This window comes from Littorina saxatilis, linkage group LG12 (assembly GCF_037325665.1).
Source record: "Littorina saxatilis isolate snail1 linkage group LG12, US_GU_Lsax_2.0, whole genome shotgun sequence".
NCBI classification, from domain to species: Eukaryota; Metazoa; Mollusca; class Gastropoda; order Littorinimorpha; family Littorinidae; genus Littorina; species Littorina saxatilis.
Window position 1 is genome coordinate 81,747,055 of NC_090256.1, and position 18,444 is coordinate 81,765,498.

The window sequence follows — 18,444 nt, forward strand, 5'->3', positions numbered from 1 at the left end:
TCATCTTATTCCTTGTCCGTTCCTGATTCCAAAAACATATAGATATGATATGTTTGGATTAAAAACACGTTCAGAGAGTTAAAAAGAATGGAGATATAGAAAAGCGTGCTATCCTCCTCATCGCAACCGCTACCGCGCTTTTCTGGATTGTTAATTTTACTGTCTTTGCCACGAGCGGTGGACAGACGATGCTACGAGTGTACGGTCTTGCGGAAAAAATGCAATGCGTTCAGTTTCATTCTGTGAGTTCGACCTCTGGTTCGACTGAGCTTGACTAAATGTTGTATTTTCGCCTTAAGCGACTTGTTGATAATAATTAATATACACTGAGCATCATATAATTCCTAGAAAACGAGAATAAACGAAACAAGCTGCCTTGTGTTGTACATCGAGACTTGCTCTATGTGTGGAGGGAGGGGGTGGGGGTGGGGGGGGGGGGGTCTGTTCGTGAACGCTTCTTTGTGTCTGTCTCAGTATCTGTGTCGTGTCTGTCTGTGCGCGAGTGTATGCTCGTGTGTGTGTCTGCATGCTTGTGTTCGGGAGAAAGACAGACAATCGGAGACTTTCGCAACACAGATTTAGAAAACAGTGTGGGCAAAATTCCCTTTCTAAATCAAAAGAATCTGCAATACACAGGAAGTCCCACACGCCTGCAAAGCCAGAGGCGTTTTTGAACAGTCTGGTTTTTAGAAAGGCCAGCGGGGGTACAACAATTGCACTCGATTCTTCGTGTCTTTCACATCTAAACAGTCTGGTGAACCACAATTTTGGGCCCGGGGTCGGGGTGGTAGGGTTGATTGGGGGAGGATTTAGAAATAGGAAGATGAAAAGCGAGAGTACAACAATCAAACACACTTCTTCGTTGCTTTCTAGTCTGTACACTCATTCTCTAGAGGAATTATAAAAATTTTAAAAACAGGGCTCTCAAAGGAAGGGTTTTTTGTTATTTTTTGTTAGGGCGGTTGGGGGGGGGGGGGGGGGGTTGTCGATTGAAATTGGAACAGCGAGATTTTCTTGTGCTAAAAGTGCAAGCTCTCAGCTCTTGTCACGCCCCCTCTGTCGTTCAAACATTCTATCAACGTTTCGCGTAAGCAAAACCTTTACAAGTTATTTCGGTGACAGACTCGCGGACAATTGCACAAACACAGGAGGGGTATGGGGGCATTTCAAAAGACTTTGAAATATTTTCCTGCCATGCATCTGTAATCGTGACTGGCACTTGAATACGAACCTCAAACTTCGTGACTGAAAGTGACACGAGAATGCGAATTTCGAACTAGACTTTGTTTTCGGACGTGCAAAAACTTGGGACAAGAACCATCCCTTGATATACACAGAAGGATTCCGTTCATTCTGACCGTGGTGGTGACCTACCCAAAAGCACTTAAACCCGACCGAGTAATTGAATTGTTATCCAGTGACTAACTCTGAACGTGCAAGCAACACTTGAACAGAGAAACAGACAGACAGGATTGTGTCTGCTCATGACAATACGAACAGAACAAAACCTAAAGAGATTGTTGAATCTTCGTGAGTGTAAAGTGAACCTACAAATGTAGATGTTAAGTGCACGTTGATGCATGTGCGCGTGGAGCCTATGCGCGTGTTCGTCAGGGTGTGTGTGTGTGCGTGTGTGTGTGTGTGTGGGGGGGGGGATGCAAAATGGAAGAGGGAAAATCTGGTCAACAAAGTTAGACACAAACAGGCCGTTAAACTGACCGCGTTCTCGCACGGCAACGTGTATACGTTATAGCAATTAACCATCCCAGTTTCAGCTCGAAATGCACCACATTTCGCCACCAATTACAACCACTCAGACCAGCTGGATCTCCCCATCTTTGTTAGCACTCACGAACTGACCAATACGTATTATATATATCAGCTGCATCGACCGCTCCGCAAATACTGCACAGCTGTTTTTCTGACTGACCAACGTATTAGGCCCGTGTATAGTTCTCACAGCCGGTTGGTATTAGTTCCATCAAACTTTACTTGGCCTGGGATAATAAAGTGGGTAATAATTAACGAGTAAAAATACAGCCGGTAATAGATTTCCCGCTGTATAACATTAATAGCTAGAGAGACAAGGCAAGGTCAATGCCAAAAACGACAGAGACGCATAAATCTGCAACTTCTTCAACGACACGACGCCAACGCCAAAGACAGCGCACGACAGAGAGAGAGAGAGAGAGAGAGAGAGAGAGAGAGAGAGAGAGAGAGAGAGAGAGAGAGAGAGAGAGAGAGAGAGAGAGAGAGAGAGAGAGAGAGAGAGAGAGAGAGAGAGAGAGAGAGAACCTTCGTTCACGAAGATTACCCTCTCTGGCAACTTTAGCTAACTGCAATAGTCTTCACATCAGAGTTTAGAAGACGTGTGGAATGTTGTCCACAGGCGGAGACGTTAAACGTCGTGTTGTTCAATTTGAAGAAACGCATTTATATATAGCTCTACCTAGACGACAGACTCGAACATTTAAAGCGTGTCCGTCGGCCAGTCACTGGAACAGAAGCTAATGGGATTGCGAGAGGGAGGAGAGAGGAGAGAACGAAAAATGTGTGTGGAGCGGCGGCACTGAAGCCAGCAAAGTGGGAGGCTGGAGAGACGCCAGGTAAATTCTCCTATTCCTCTCCCCCCCCCCCCCCCCCCCCCCACTACAACACATGTGAAGCCTGATCAGTGAGCCTTGGTGTAGTGGAGGCAATCGGGTAGACAGGCGGAACCCTGTTGCTGTAAGACAAGTCAGTCATAACGTGGCGCATTCACCTAGCAGGCTTTGCCTTGAAGAAGCCAGCTTGGCAGATTAGCAAATCATCAGTCGCGGATAGCTGTCTCTTTTAAGAAGGGCATCAAGTTGTGTTATTTTCCATGCACTAACTGATTTGTACTAGTCTACTAGTCTCCGCAGTGTGGTACTTATACCCCCCCCACCCCACCCCCCTCTGAGATTGCAAATCTGTGCAAAAGGCGTGCTCTCCCACTCTCTCCTTCTCACACTTCGCAAGAAAAAATTGAGGTAATGTCGCTTTCCCCTACCCCCCCCCCCCCCACCCACCCGCATCAAAGGAATTAGGGGTACGCTTTGATCTGATTCAACTGCGCAGCTCTCAGACACCGCCACTCTTCGACCGTCGATCATTATATTTCCCATCCGCATCATCACGATTCAACCCCATCAACTCCGCAGGGAGATGGATAACCCGTCGTCGTAATCACCTATTCCACGGAATAAAATAGAAGAAGCAATAGACATGCATCGCTGACAAATGAGAATGATCTGCTCACCGACCCGGTGCTATTATTGATGAGAGTAACACGCAGTGCACACAATAATGTGTTTTTATCCCTTTTCACTAATCAGTCGCACGTGCAGCGCGCTTTGTGAGCATGGCAACCAACATTGCAAATCATTTTTCTGTCCTGATATATATCATAAAGCCATGAAATAACTCTTTTCTCACAGAAGTTTAAAGCATGCGATTCCTGCCTGAAGACAGGCTTTCATGGTCGCAAGACCTCGGAGGTATACCCCATCGATTACAGTGTAACAGTAGAATTTCAGTCTTCGATTCGGACACACCTTGACAGGCTAATGGTCCATTCAAGCAATATATTCTACTGCTGAGAGAACGGCAGAATAACTTTAATTCCACCACCCCTTGTGATTTTTATGCTATTCTCTTTAGCGCCTCGTCTCTCCGTAGAGCTTCAGAGTAGGTCAGTCAGGCGCCCTCATTCTGGTGATCCATTTAGTAGATCGAAGAAAGAGCTCGGATACGGAAAGAAGTACAGTGACTGATGGGCTAAAAAGAAGTGCCAAGACAATTTCCACAAGCCAACAAGGAAACCTGAAGCAGCCGCAACAATACTGGGTCACTACACAGGGCTGGATAAAGTGTTACGCCAGGGCAGAAGAACAAACAAAACAGAAGTCACACTGTCTTATTTGCCATAGTCGGGAGTAGAGGGCCAGACGTCTCAGGAGTCAGGTCACCGTGTTCAATCATTGTATTATGCGCCTCTGTTTTGCTACCGCTCTCTAACTCTCACAACTACATGAAGTACAGGAAGGTACCCGTCGACAAAGACGCATTTCCGTCTGCAGCCGTCTGTTCATTGAATTTGAAAATTCTAGATTACTGGAACCGAAGTGACGACCTCACCTGTTTTCGACCAGCATTGACCAAGACCTGGGGAAAACTTGGTGTCTTGATACGTAATGATGAATTTGTGAACACATTTCCATAATTTGCAAACTGATGGGTTTGTTCATTGTAAAATGTAAGCATTACTCGAGAATCATTGCCAGGGTATGGCGGAGAAATGCACGCGAGTGGGGGCCATATAAGTGGCGTTTGATATTATGAGTTATTTCTAATATGCTGACTGTTAGCAAATGATAAGAAGACATGTCGAGAAAAAAAGATATCAAGCATGAGCCTTTTAGGCGAATGCTGATATCGTTTGTGAGACATGTCTGTTATCATTTGCTAACAGTCAGCATATTAGAAATAACGGTTTTATTACCGTTTAATTCGATCAAAAGAAATTTCGAAGCAACCCCGCGAATTAGACAGAACAGCCGCAATGGGAACTTGAGCGCTTCTACCTGATTATGCCTGTCAGTCAAAGAATTCTCGTGACCTGAGTCAGCCAATCAGAGTAACACACCTGACGTGATGAATATTCACAGGTCAAATGCCTTTGACACACAACAATCTCACAAGATAAACCATGTTGAACATGCGTTTCGGTTGCTTCGCTTTTTCTCGTTGAACAGAGAGCGACAGATTTCGAACCGACTCCAGACGGATGGGAAATGACGTAAAGATACATTTGATGTAAAGCGAGTGGCGCAATTTCACTTGATTTTTCCGAACTTAAACTTTGATCATTTAGATTTCAAGTGAGCGGTCGGCATTGCATATTCAGACGATGGGCGGTGCCTTGCTGTTCCGTTACGCACCCACCGACAAAACTCGCTTTTCGGTATTTTTTTTTAGATAAAGAGAGTATTACCTGACAGCATTTGAAGTGTCATTCTTTAGAATAAATCACGCTGATATTGTTGAATTACATTTTTACTTTGTCTTGTTAAATTTTAGCGTGATAAACAAAAAGGGTCCCTGCCTGAACGTTATAACATTTAGAGGGTCACCTAGAATGCGTCCTGATTTGGTCAAAAAGACATATGGGGCACTGAATTGGTAATAAAATAGTTTATCCGACTACTGATAGAAAGCGATAACCCACCCGGTGCGCACATGGGTCGAAATAGACTGAGGATGTTATTAAATATATTTTTTTTATTCACCACCGGAGTAGAATTCAATCTGACGGGGACATGTATTACATCGATACTGTTTGCTTCTAAGTTGTCTGACGACCTGAATAAATAAACAAGTTAATCATTTTTGTCCGTATATCAACAGCAGGCGGCTTTTATATGAATACGTTATGCACAATCACGCGTCGTCGTTTCTACAAGGGACAGCCGGCGTGCATTGAATAACGGAAGCTCATCTCATCAAAGCCATCCTACTCTAGCGTAAACTCCTACGATTTGACCTTGCATAATGACCCAGACAGTATTCTAAGCTACCTTACTCATATATATGTCTAAAAAGGATTTTGCATGGGAAGTGAATTTGCATTCCAATGTAAATTATCATTTTAATAACTACAGATCTGTCCAGGATGTCCAAGTCATTCGCCAATTGGACACTTACCAAACATCAGCTGCTTGTCTCCAGTGCAGAGTGATTTATTTTCTGAATTAATTTCGCTCGTGATTGACATTGCTGTCAGCTACGTAATTTATTAAGCACACACAAAAACTCCCTGCCGGCGCAGAGGGAAACAAGGCTGTTGATTTTTGGTGTGAGAGAAAGTGGAAGAATGCTCTTGTCCCTTTCTTTCTTTATTTGGTGTTTAACGTCGTTTTCAACCACGAAGGTTATATCGCGACGGGGAAAGGGGGGAGATGGGATAGAGCCACTTGTCAATTGTTTCTTGTTCACAAAAGCACTAATCAAAAATTTGCTCCAGGGGCTTGCAACGTAGTACAATGTATTACCTTACTGGGAGAATGCAAGTTTCCAGTACAAAGGACTTAACATTTCTTACATACTGCTTCAGTCAAATCTTTTAGTACAAAAATTGACTATATTCTATACAAGAAACACTTAACAAGGGTAAAAAGAGAAACAGAATCCGTTAGTCGCCTCTTACGACATGCTGGGGAGCATCGGGTAAATTCTTCCCCCTAACCCGCGGGGGGTTGCACAAGCTTGGACAGAAATGTGGTGATTTACATGATCGTTGACAAGGAACGGAATTCTGAATGGATCGTGATCTAACAACAACAAAAATACCAAGTACGTGTGTGTGTGAAAGTGTGAATATGTGAAAGTGTGAATATGTGTGTGTGTGTGTGTGTGTGTGTGTGTGTGTGTGTGTGTGAGCGCGCGTTTGTATACTGCTAGGATATCGATTATCCGAGTTCTCTGGTATGCAATACTCCAGAAGAAAAAACACAAAAATTGTCTGTACTCTACACATTGACACATTGTCTTCAGCCCTCTCCAGTCTTCTTAACACACCTCTTTTCCCACTTCGTACATGCTCTTGGATTAAACACGTGTAAACACAGACCAGGAAGACAATTTGTGAAGTCGGTGGGTGAACTCGTTAGGAAATGCAGACAGCCAGCCTTGATAGAAACAAAAGGAACCAAGTCTTGATTCCGAACATCTGTCGAGAGAAAAAGAAACTATCGTTGCGTCTGTCAAACACTCGCCAACAGCAAGCTCTGGGAAACAACAACATCCGCAGCAGCCAAAAAATGCAAAGCATTCTGACGGCGACCAGAAGGAAGAATAACTACCCAGGAGCGTTTGTTTATAGAACGTTTTACTAACACGCTGGGGGTAATCTTTCTCCTAGATCTCCGGCAAGCGATCATCTGAGCCGCTTTAGAACCAAGTCCTCTTTTCATCCGAGCTGCTTAGATATAGAAGTAGAACGTAGACCTTGCATAGACACCGAATGCCTGCGCCTTGGAACTGCGTTCTCTCCTTGTCTGCGCTGATCGGTGTTAGTTGCACTTGAGAAACTGCTTCAAAGGAATAACGTAACATAGCCGTACAAAATTACCTGCATTTATAGATAATCGATAGGTCATCTCTCATTGAAAACGTTGCTGATTCCTGCCAATTCTTATATCTTGACAGTTGTTTTTGTGTTGTTGTTTTTCGAGATATCGTTTTTGTGGAGGGTTTTGTTGGTTTTTAAAAAAAATTTCAAGTTGTTGTTGTTGTCGGGCCATTTTCGGATTTACTCGTATTTGAGTGGCTGTTACATTATTACCCCTACGAACGAAACTCCCAAGCTGAAAAGTGTACTACCTAGCCTAAACAAGCGCTTTTTGTTCATTGAAAGTCCCAATAAAACGACACAGGTGTCAATATCTTTGTTGAACTGAAGTGGAAAAAAGGAGTGCAATCTTTCCGTCCAAATTAACCAGCGAGTCGTGATGCTAAAGAGGAAGGGGAAATCATTGGTACACGTAGTCGTGATGCTGCCAAAAATTGCAAGGGCAATGCTGTTTTAAAACTTTTCGAGCACCGAAGACTAGCTGCGCTGGACATGAACTATTATTCAGAATATTATTGTTCGCGTCCAGCGCATCAAAACTTCTCTGCAGGGTATTCTTCATGCCTGAGACGGTTAGGATTGATCGAGATTCTTCCTCTCTTCATGATACTAGTTTCAGTTAGATAGATGTGATGTATATATATATATACGACTTGTGTCTGTGTGTCACTGTGTGTGTGTCCGCGATGCACGCCCAAGGTTCTCGATGGATCTGTTTCAAATTTGGTGGCCATATTCAGCTACACCCCGGACACAACCTGCTCGATGAGATATTTTAACACGTGCTCTCAGCGCGCAGCGCTGAACCGATTTTGGTTTTTCTCTGGATCCATTCCCAGTAACTCTTCCTTATCTTCTCCAGTGTTTTCAGCGTTTATCTCCCTTCCTTCGTGTGGCGTCAATCCATATTCCCATTTCTATTTTTAGAAGGTCACTGTCGACAACGCTCAATCCATATTCCCGTTATACTATTTTTACTCTTCTCCAGTGTTTTGCGCGTTTATCTCCCTTCCTTCGTGCGGTGCGCCGGCTTTACACCCGGCTTTTCCGGGTCCCCGGCGCAGCCGGGTATTCGGCTCGACTTCTTCCCGGCGAAGCCGTACCCGGCGAAGCGGGTATTCATCTAGTATCTATATATACGGCTTGTGTGTGTCTGTCTGTCTGTCTGTCTTTCTTCGCGATGCACGGCCAAAGTTCTCGATGGATCTGCTTCAAATTTGGTGGGCATATTCAGGTAGACCCCGGACACAATCTGCTCGATGAAAATTTTCAACGTGTGCTCTCAGCGCGCAGCGCTGAACCGATTTTGGTTTTTCTGTACATCCATTCCCAGTAACTCTTCCTTATCTTCTCCAGTGTTTTGCGCGTTTATCTCCCTTCCTTCGTGTGGCGTCAATCGCGTACGGTGCGCCCGGCGAAGCCGGCGTACAGTGCGCCCGGCGAACCCGAGTGGTGCGCCACTCACCCGGCGAAGCGGGTATTCATCTAGCCCCGCGAAGCCGGGTACCCGGCGAAGCCGGGTATTGGTGCGCCACTCACCTGGCAAAGCCGGGTCCGGCGAAGCGGGTATTCATCTAGTAAGTATATATAATGTCCTCTCGGTCTAAACATGGCCTCGGTCTAAACATGGCCTATCATGTTTAGAGTGATCGATATTCTGTAGAGAAATTTATCCTTGATCCCATCCCTCTCTTTCGCCATTCTATTCCAAGTACGCGGGTTCATGTATGCGTTAACATATTCGGTCGTGGTAAGCAAATGCCAATCGGCCACACTGGTGTGTAAAACATGTGCCACTGCGTGCTTGTGTGTCACGTGCGTGTGTGTGTGTATGTCCGCGCGCATATATATATATACATACATGTGAGGAAGCAACGGGGAGGGAGAGAGAGACGAACAGACAGACCTACAGGCAGACAAAAAGGTAAACTCTCAGTCTGACAATAACAGACGGTCTTGAACTCTTCACTCATGAATCTAAATAACTAATAAACCCAAAACCTTCCAGTCAAACCTACCACCTCAGTACAAAAGCACTTACTTGATGAACTGGTTGACATGCTGCATAGAGGCCTCATAGTTCTTGCCTCCCACCTCCTGACAGTGCAGTGCCACCACACCTGGCTCTTTCTCTTGGATCTCCTGAAAGCATCATCCTTATTTTGTCACGTTTCATGGGTTTGGGTGTCTGCACAACTCCGTTCTACTTTTTCTGTACCCCACATACACGCATGTTTTTTTTGCACAAGTGGGTTGTTATGTGTTATGACCTTTTTTTTTTACCCCGCCATTCAGGCAGTCACACGCCATTTTGGTGGATGCATGCTTGGTATTTTCGTGTTTCTATAATCCAACAAGCTCTGACTGACATGGATTACAGGATTTTTTCAGCGTGTACACACAAAGGAGATTAAGCACCAGCAGATCTGCACATAAGTTGACCTCAGAGATCGTAAATATATATCTCCACCCTTAGCACGACAGGTGGGGTCGGGATTCAGAGACTGGACCTTCAGCATGGGAGACCGACACTTTATCCACTGTGCCATTGCGCCCGTCCAACTCCCTTACAAAACTCTCCCTCTCTCTAGTCTATTCATTAAGATTAAGAAAATATCTGTTTCTAAAACGACCAGAAGAAGAACAAGGTCCTTCTGCTAAATGTTCCAAACGAATCATCCACATTGTAAAAACAATGTCCTATCTGGTAGTAGTATGCACATATGTGTGCCTGTCTTGCTTCATTAATAGTTATGTGGTTATCTGTTTCCGACTTATGCTTGGCTTTAAAAATTATTGACTTTTCGACACATGACACACTAAATTGTGAAATAAAAAAATAGCATAAATTCTGAACTTATCAGTGTTTAAGAAAATATCTCAAAACCTCTTCCTTTCTTTGCTTAACTATCTGATACTAGTGATAGCTTTGCACTTATTTAAGTAGGAGTAAGTCCCCAACAGGTGGGGACAAAGTCAAGTGCAACAAAAATATAGTTTTGCATAATAATCTGTGTACAGGCAAAATAACGCCCTGTACCAGTCCAAGAATAACTTTCCCAAAATACAATTGCTGTTTCAGCAAGGTGTGTTTTCAGGGCACTAAACTGGGTCAAGCCCCCTTCCATTTCAAACTATTTGTCTGAATCAGCTACACAGCTGCTGATTGTTGTGAACAGGAGTTTGTTTGTATGTGAATTTTTTTAGTTTGCCATGTTTTCTCCCTTCTTTTATTTAATTTATTTTTCTCTTTTTTTCCTTCTTTTTTGGGGGGTCTTGTATTTCTTTGGTGTGTGCTGAATTAATTTTTACAACTGAAAATCATGTTTCCAATTATATGCACACTACTTATTTCCCAAGTCATGCGCTTCTCTGCAACCAATCTGTCAGTGTCATAAACTATGAAAAGAAGCTGATGCTTGTATTATTGCTAGCTATTCATTTTACAAACAAAAGCATGTAATGTCAGTGTCATGTACAGGATGAGGCCAAGTTGTGATTCATGCATTCGCAGTTTTCCTCTAAAAGCACATCCTTTTACAGTTTGATCATTTTACAGTATAGTATACCTAAGGCGCCATTTTGGGAAGGTTTCTGACGAATTGGAGTTGGACCTTAAAAAGTTCAAGGGACATTTGTTGTTCTGTTATTTAGATACAACTGCAATGATTTTGCTCGAAAATTATCTGTAACTGTGCCCAATAATTAAAGGAAATTTAATTAGTGAGCGGTTTTCTTCTTTTACTCTCCTGGGGCCCGACTTTTTTTCGTCAACATATTTTATTTAGCCCTGATAGCATTTGTCAAAGGCTGAAAGCAGATTAAAACCATCGTTTTCAGGAAGTCAACCCAGTAATCTAACAAACGCATGCACATTATGTGCCATATGGGGCTAAATGGCTGTACACAACTTAAACAAACACAATGTCCATTGGAGAATATCATGGTCTGAAAAGACTACCAAATACATTATACAGCATTTAAATTTGAAAAATAGAAAGCTCAAGCATTAATTCTAAGACATTCCTAGAGTGTGTTGTCATATATTCAACCCAAAAAACAAACTCTAAGCTTTCTGTACGATTTCAAATCAGTATCTCTGGGAACCGCGCATGAAATAAAAGTTCCGCCCAGGTGCAAAAGCATAAAAAGGTACATAGGACGAAAATCAAGACTGGTCTAAAAAAAAGGCGACGCCAAACAAATTACAGTCTCCTATACCCACTCAAAACAAAGGCGTTTTCAATTTGAGTAATCAAGCCATTAAACACCTATTTTAAGATATTCATGGTGTGTTGTGATATAAGTACAGCCCCCAATCTCTAAGTCTACAAGGCCCCAAAAAAAAAGTTGTATGTTTCTGGTCACCTGACCCTACCTAGTTTTTTCCCGCCGACTCTAGACTTTTTTTTTTATTGCATTTGTAGAAAAAAAAGAAGAAAAAAAGCGTCAAAACGAAAGTAACAGACGGCAGACGACACAAGGGGGATAACCCTGCATCCCTTTTGTCTCATTTGTTTTGTAATGTGTTGTCTTTCTCTTTGTATAGTAAGTCCAGTCTCTTTGCGTCACAGTATAGTTATTTTCTACCCTGACCAAAAATAAAAAATTTAAAATCCCTACCTACCTACCCTATTTTTTTAAGCCATGTTACCAGAAACATACAACTTTTTTGGGGGGGGCCTAAAGTTGGTGGTTTTTTTGCTCAGTCATGTCCCTTAAACTTAAAGTCTTAACATTTCACAAATGGGAGAGAGGAGCACTTAGTTCTTGCAATTAAACAACACAGAGAAACTGAGAAAAAAATCTTCTGCTCCCTATAACTTTTTGCAAAATCCATCCGTCAGCATACTCACTTATTTCCAAGCGCTAACAAGAAAACAAGCAGCATCGCTGATGTATAACCAGAAACACACTTCATCCTCTAATTTCACATTTTTATTACCTCCAGCTGTTGCCTTAATCACATGTATTCTTATCCCTCTATTTGCATGGAAATTTAGATGTGAAAAGCACAGCAGTAAAAAAAAAGAAAAAAAGGGGTAATTAAAACACATTATTAAGCAATACATGTATACATCATTACATGATACTGAAAGTGAAACAGATTACTGGACACTGAGTTATAATACACAAACTTAAACCAAAGTACTTGAATAATTTATCTGTGAAAGCATAATTATGATAATATGATTTATATCCCACCCACAAGTTTACCAATACCAGTAATATTGTATTTGTAATCACAACACATTCTTCTTCTAGTTTACTCACCTGCAAAAATGCTTTCAGCCATGGCTGGAACATCTGCGTGGGCTGAAAGGAGAAAAAAGAAAATAGGGTCAATCTTCTTTCAATTTTAACCTATTCAGAGGAAAAGCACCCAAAAGAAATGCAGTCAATCCGTCTTACATTTCAGGCTATTCTGAGCTAAGCATACAAAAATGCAATCTGTCTTCAATTTCAAGCACCTCTAGGGAAATTGTTCATGCTGCAAAAGAAAACGGGATGGCTACAGTCAACTCCACCCCATCCTCTTTGTGTCAGGCCAGCCCCATACATTGTTACAGTGGTACCTGGTCAGGAGAGGACAAGCGTGAGACCAACCAAAAGTGAGATACTCATGACTCAATTTTGCTTTTTGCTGAAAACTACCCAAAATCAACATTGTACCTGACAGTGACACTATGTTACTGTTAGTTTATGTCAGTTTGTTACTGTCAGTTTCAAAGTTGAAAATACCGTTTCTGTTTACCCTCAAATTTGCATTGACAATGCCGCAAACTCAATCCCAAATATAAAATGTGTAATAAATACATGTACATAAAATGTATCAATTGATAATTTTGACCCAAAAAAAAGGTGTAATTGTCAGCAACTCATTAATTTTTAACACTCAGTGATAGACTGGCATTGTCAATGGTAGTACTAATGGGAACTGCTTCCGCTGCAGTTGGATCAGAAAGACCTGTTCAGACACTCATTTGATTCAGTCCAATTCTGGCAAAAACATGGCCAATGACGGTTCCCAACTTCATCATGTCATCAGGCATGAATGCCCCACGTTCGGCGAGAGATTTATTTCTCAGAGTCAACTTTGTGTGCAGACTCTCCTCGGTGTCCGAACACCCCCGTGTGTACACGCAAGCACAAGACCAAGTGCGCACGAAAAAGATCCTGTAATCCATGTCAGAGTTCGGTGGGTTATAGAAACACGAAAATACTCAGCATGCTTCCTTCGAAGCGTATGGCTGCCTCAATGGCGGGGTAAAAACGGTCATACACGTAAAAGCCGTGGGAGTTTCAGCCCATGAACGAACAAACAAACAAAACATCAGGCATGAATGGAGGGGAGGTCAGTGGCTTTTGTAAGGAGGAAGAAGATTACCAGAGCTCTACAATTATCACTACCACAGTATCAGTCTATCTTGGTACTCATTATTGCTTAAATTGGCCTCTTCCTTCTCTTACATGTACCTCCAAATCGAATCACACACCAACTAACTTGGCAGCCTGGGTACAATAAGGCCAACAACAAAAAATAATCTGTTTACGGTAACATAGGCACAAAAAATAGGGTCGGTAGGTCGTGATTTTTATTTTTTTCTCTCCAAAAAACCATATTTTTAAGTTATTTTGCCAAAAAACAAAGACTTTTTTCCCCAAATGCCAAAAAAAGTCTAGGGTCGCGCGAAAAAATAGGGTCAGTCGGGATACCGTAAACAGACTTTTTTTGTGTGTGGCCTAACCAGGTGCCACACCCTGTTTGAAAGACAGTAATCAAGATTTGTTCCTGCATCTAACAATCAAGATGCATCTTAATTCCTGATCTGTTTGCCAAATTTTAGGGATACACAGTGTATACATTATATCTTAATTAGATACCTGTTGCTAAGTGAACCAAATAACAGTATAGAAAAATACAGGAGCAGGCATGAACTTGTGACATATATATTGTATTGTGCACAAATGTGTTGTTTAAGTCTGAGACTGCATGCCTCAACACATACCCTCACCATCTCACAAAAACAATGGATGTCTTCCCAATGGTGCCTTCTCAATCTCACTACAGTTAATACACACAGTATTAATTACTAATACTCAGTATTGGAATTACTGCTGAAGTGTAAAAACACTGTACATAATATTAATAACAAAAGCAAACATGCTTCAGAAGTAATGAACAATAAAAAGGGACACTGTAGCAGTGTATGAACAGAGGAACAAGAAAAAACATTATGATAATAAAGGCAATTATAAACTATAAAGCACCCCACCCTATGGACATAACACTGTGCTGACCCTGGGGAAACCTCCTGCAATTTGTCCAGCTATTAGCACTCCCGCTGTCATTGCCGTTGGCATTTTGTTCCAGGCTAATGCCAAAAACACAACTGAAGTCACACATGCGACATATATATACATGTACATGTACTGTACACAGTCATGCAGTATGAACTGTCTACGCAATGACTGCAACTAACACTCAGCACCAGTAAGACACAGAAATGCTCAACAATGATTATCACTTATAATGAATCAGTGTCTCACGTGTGAGACGATGCAAGCAGGATTTAGTGATTATCAGACTATAATTATAAATCAAAGCCTGATCACACAGACACACTTAAATTATAGATTATACACTAGGAACAGGGATGATCACCAAGGCGCTTTGTCTTTTTGATCCTACAATGGCTTATATTCAATCCCCCATCCCACCATCAGCCCATTCTCCTTCTACATGCAGGGATGTTGCTACAAATTCATACCTATAGGACAAATGTCCTGAGCTCTTCGGCGTCAATAGGACATTTGACTGCTTTCAGACATTTTAATAGGACATTATAATTGTGTGCAAAACACAAAATTATCATGTGCAAACACACATATATGCACCAACATTGTGTGCGTATATATTGTTTTATTACATTTGTTTCAAACAGGACACACACAAAAAAGAAAAAAACAACTAAAAAACGACCAAAAACTTCAGCACTATCACGAAAAGAAAATTATCAAATATCGCGCTGTCCGAAGGAGTGGAGTTCTTATCGGACCATGACCGCGCTCAGTTGAAAACGATAGGAAATCTGACCGCAATGCGGCTATGTGAATCAGACATTTGAGCCTTTTAATCGGTCTATGTCCGATGTCCGACGCCTAACGACATCCCTGTACATGGGAAGCAAAATACATTTCAACCCTAGCCAAATGTTAGTAAAGCTATAACGCTCATTCAGTCATTGGAAAGAAAAACACACAACAACAAAACCATGAATATATTATATATAATATAATGGGGTTTGAAAGGTGAGCAAAAATGGAAGGGCAAAAGTCTTTCTTTGATAATTTGGCTACTCTGAATCTGATGAATGCTCCACAAACAAAATAGTCACTGTTCTGTGCTAGAAAATGTCACTTGCTAGACATGACTTGTTTTGCAAGATCTATGCAAAACCATCAGAAAGGAGACAGAATTGAGAATAGCAAGAAAACAAGCATGAAATAAGTTCACACAGGAAACCAAAATGTTTAGACAAAAAAACAAGCATGAAACATGATGCTAGGTATTATATTTAAAGTATAGAACTATTGGGCACTAGTGGTTACTCCATAATATTTTTTTAACAGTATCAGGTTTGTGCAAAAAAATTAGAAAGAAAAAAGAAAACTTGTACCAGAATTCATCCATCTGGAGCACACTTGCAAATGACTTAATTTCGTCATCACAGACTGAACTATCAGTTGTTATTCTCTGAGTGCTGATGCTTAAAACTGATGCACATGTATACATACAAATAAAAGATTAAGGTTTAGGTGATGTACAAGATTTGTGTTGCTGGTGTTACCGCTAGCGGTCCAACTGCACTTGAAAATAACGATTGTGGACCTTTGTGTATAAATTATAATATTTTATTATTAAGAATAAACATAAAACGAAAAGGAGTTAGCTCCTTTTTTTTATTTAGAAACGATGTATTTACAGCTTCAGTTGATCAGATTTATTGTGTCATTGTGAATGAGACAGATACCATGAGCTGAGGTATATGAGCCTGTGCCAAAAGGTGATCCTTGAAATGGGACATTCACATGCAAAATTCAGAATACAAACAGAGCTTTGCAAATTTAATATAGTCATTTTGACTGTTTTAGGATTCTGTTTTTGACAGTTAAAAGATAACTGGTAGCATACCTTTTTGATAATACCAGGACAAAGCTTGATATTTATGTGTGTCAACTGTAACTTAGTGTAAGGCCTAAAAAAAATAGGTGTGGTTACGGTAACCCGACCTACCCTATTTTTATGGGCCGACCCTATAACTTTTAATTACATTTGTCAACAACAACAACAACAACAACAAACAAAAAGAAAACGAGTGCAGAAAACGCAATGAAAGCGAAAGCGCTCGAGTCGCACACTTATTTCCCTGTCAAGTAGGTTTAATTTGTACACATTAGAAAAAAAAGAAGTGATTGCCTACCTTCCTACCCTATCTTTTTTGGCTATGTTACCTTAACCACACCTTTTTTTTTTTTTGCCTAACGCAGGACACAGTACTATGCCTAATATTTTGTTCATAAAAAGTGTTAAATGGCTCAAAATCACATTTTTATACATACATGCATTGTAAGCTAATGATATATTGCTATTGCTCACATAGCTGAGACTGCTGGACTAAAAAAACAAGTCGCGTAAGGCGAAATTACTACATTTAGTCAAGCTGTGGAACTCACAGAATGAAACTGAACGTAGTCCGCCGCTAGTGCAAAAGGCAGTGAAAGTGACGAGCCTGTTTGGCGAGGTAGCGGTTGCGCTGTGCTTCATAGCACGCTTTACTGTAGTGTACCTCTCTTCGTTTTAACTTTCTGAGCGTGTTTTTAATCCAAACATATCATATCTATATGTTTTTGGAATCAGGAACCGACAAGGAATAAGATGAAAGTGTTTTTAAATTGATTTCGATTAAAAGCTATCATTTTAAACCGTAATTCAAAAGAGAGGAAACAAATTGTGAATTTTATAAGGAAATGGTCAATCGTAACGAAAAGACACAGTAATTATAAAATATTTGAAATTTCAAAAATAAGAGTGTAGAAATGACATCTGATTTTTGTCATGAGCATGATGATGAGGCTTCAGTGTAAAGGCTCTTTTCTTGATGCTAATGTACTGAAAGTTATCAAATATATAATTAATTTAAATAAGAAAATTGCAGCCTTAAATTTGAGAAATTTAGGACATGAACCGTTACAGTTGAGTGTTGACACGCCACTTTTAAAACTCAAATTTTTCATAAATATTCAAACATGTTTTGGGTGCAAACTCATTTGAGCAAATCCTCATACTCACAGAAATACAATCAAGAAATTTAATATCCAATGAGCATACATGCTCTTACAAAACAATGAAGTAGCTATGTGTCAAATGTCCCACTTTGAAAGTGTCGGATTTTGTCATTTTGGGGCATTCTAATAACCTTTTCAAGACCTTCCAATTGATAAAATCTGATGCAATTATCTGCACTATCTCTCTGAAGGGTTTACTTTAAGAAGGAGTGGTGCTATTAGTAACTTGCTGCTTTCATGAAGAGAAATTATTCTTGAAAGGTAGGTATCTTCTTGCTGACCACGTTTTGGCACAGGCTCATATAATGGAATGTCAACATTAATTTTGCTTTCACTTTGCAAACACAGAGTAAATTATCAGTCAACACAACTATATCAGATTATGGCAAAAAGCTAGCAACATATCCACTTCCATTTCCTCGAGCGAGAAAAGAATTAAATAGTTTCCAAGATCAGCATAGTGTATGATGTTCTACACACCACAGGTTCTAGCAGACGAGATTTTGTGGACAAATTGTCGCTTACCTCCTCAAAAATGGACCCAACATTTGCAGTGATCAAGAGGATTTTTGTTGTATCTCCATCCATTTCACCGACACAGCCCAAGCAGTACTCCGATCACAGTAAAATATCCGCTCATATCGCGTATTCAACAACAACAGCTCGCCCCAGCAGCGTGTTAGGTACGTCCATGTCGGCTACACACGATCGCACTACTCAATCGATATCCTGCTGGATCAATTTGACATTTCGCTCCCCTGGCTAATGAAATCTTTGACGTCATTAGCACCAGCGCCACTTCAACAAGGGACATCACTCGTGCGTACTGACGAAGTTTTCTCGCTTCTTGGGATGGAGTTTGTTCCCTTCCAACACCAGCACACGCGGGAGACTGGGAGAGGTGGGTGGAGGAAATGACTAGTTGGTTCCTATCCTAACTCATC

General features: G+C 41.2%; 1 protein-coding gene across 2 annotated transcripts in view; it reads right to left on the reverse strand.

Moving 5' to 3' along the window:
* Window positions 1-18,251, reverse strand: part of LOC138982939 (inositol polyphosphate-5-phosphatase A-like) — a 61,246-nt gene extending 42,995 nt beyond the window's left edge. For both annotated transcript variants that reach the window (XM_070356335.1, XM_070356334.1), the window contains exons 1-3: window positions 18,026-18,251; window positions 12,425-12,466; window positions 9,192-9,292 (exon numbers count right to left, since the gene is read on the reverse strand). In XM_070356335.1, the coding sequence (XP_070212436.1) occupies window positions 9,192-9,292; window positions 12,425-12,466; window positions 18,026-18,088 (206 nt within the window). In that variant the 5' untranslated portion in view covers window positions 18,089-18,251. The remainder of the gene's footprint in view (window positions 1-9,191; window positions 9,293-12,424; window positions 12,467-18,025) is intronic.
* Between the last annotated feature and the right edge of the window lie 193 nt (window positions 18,252-18,444).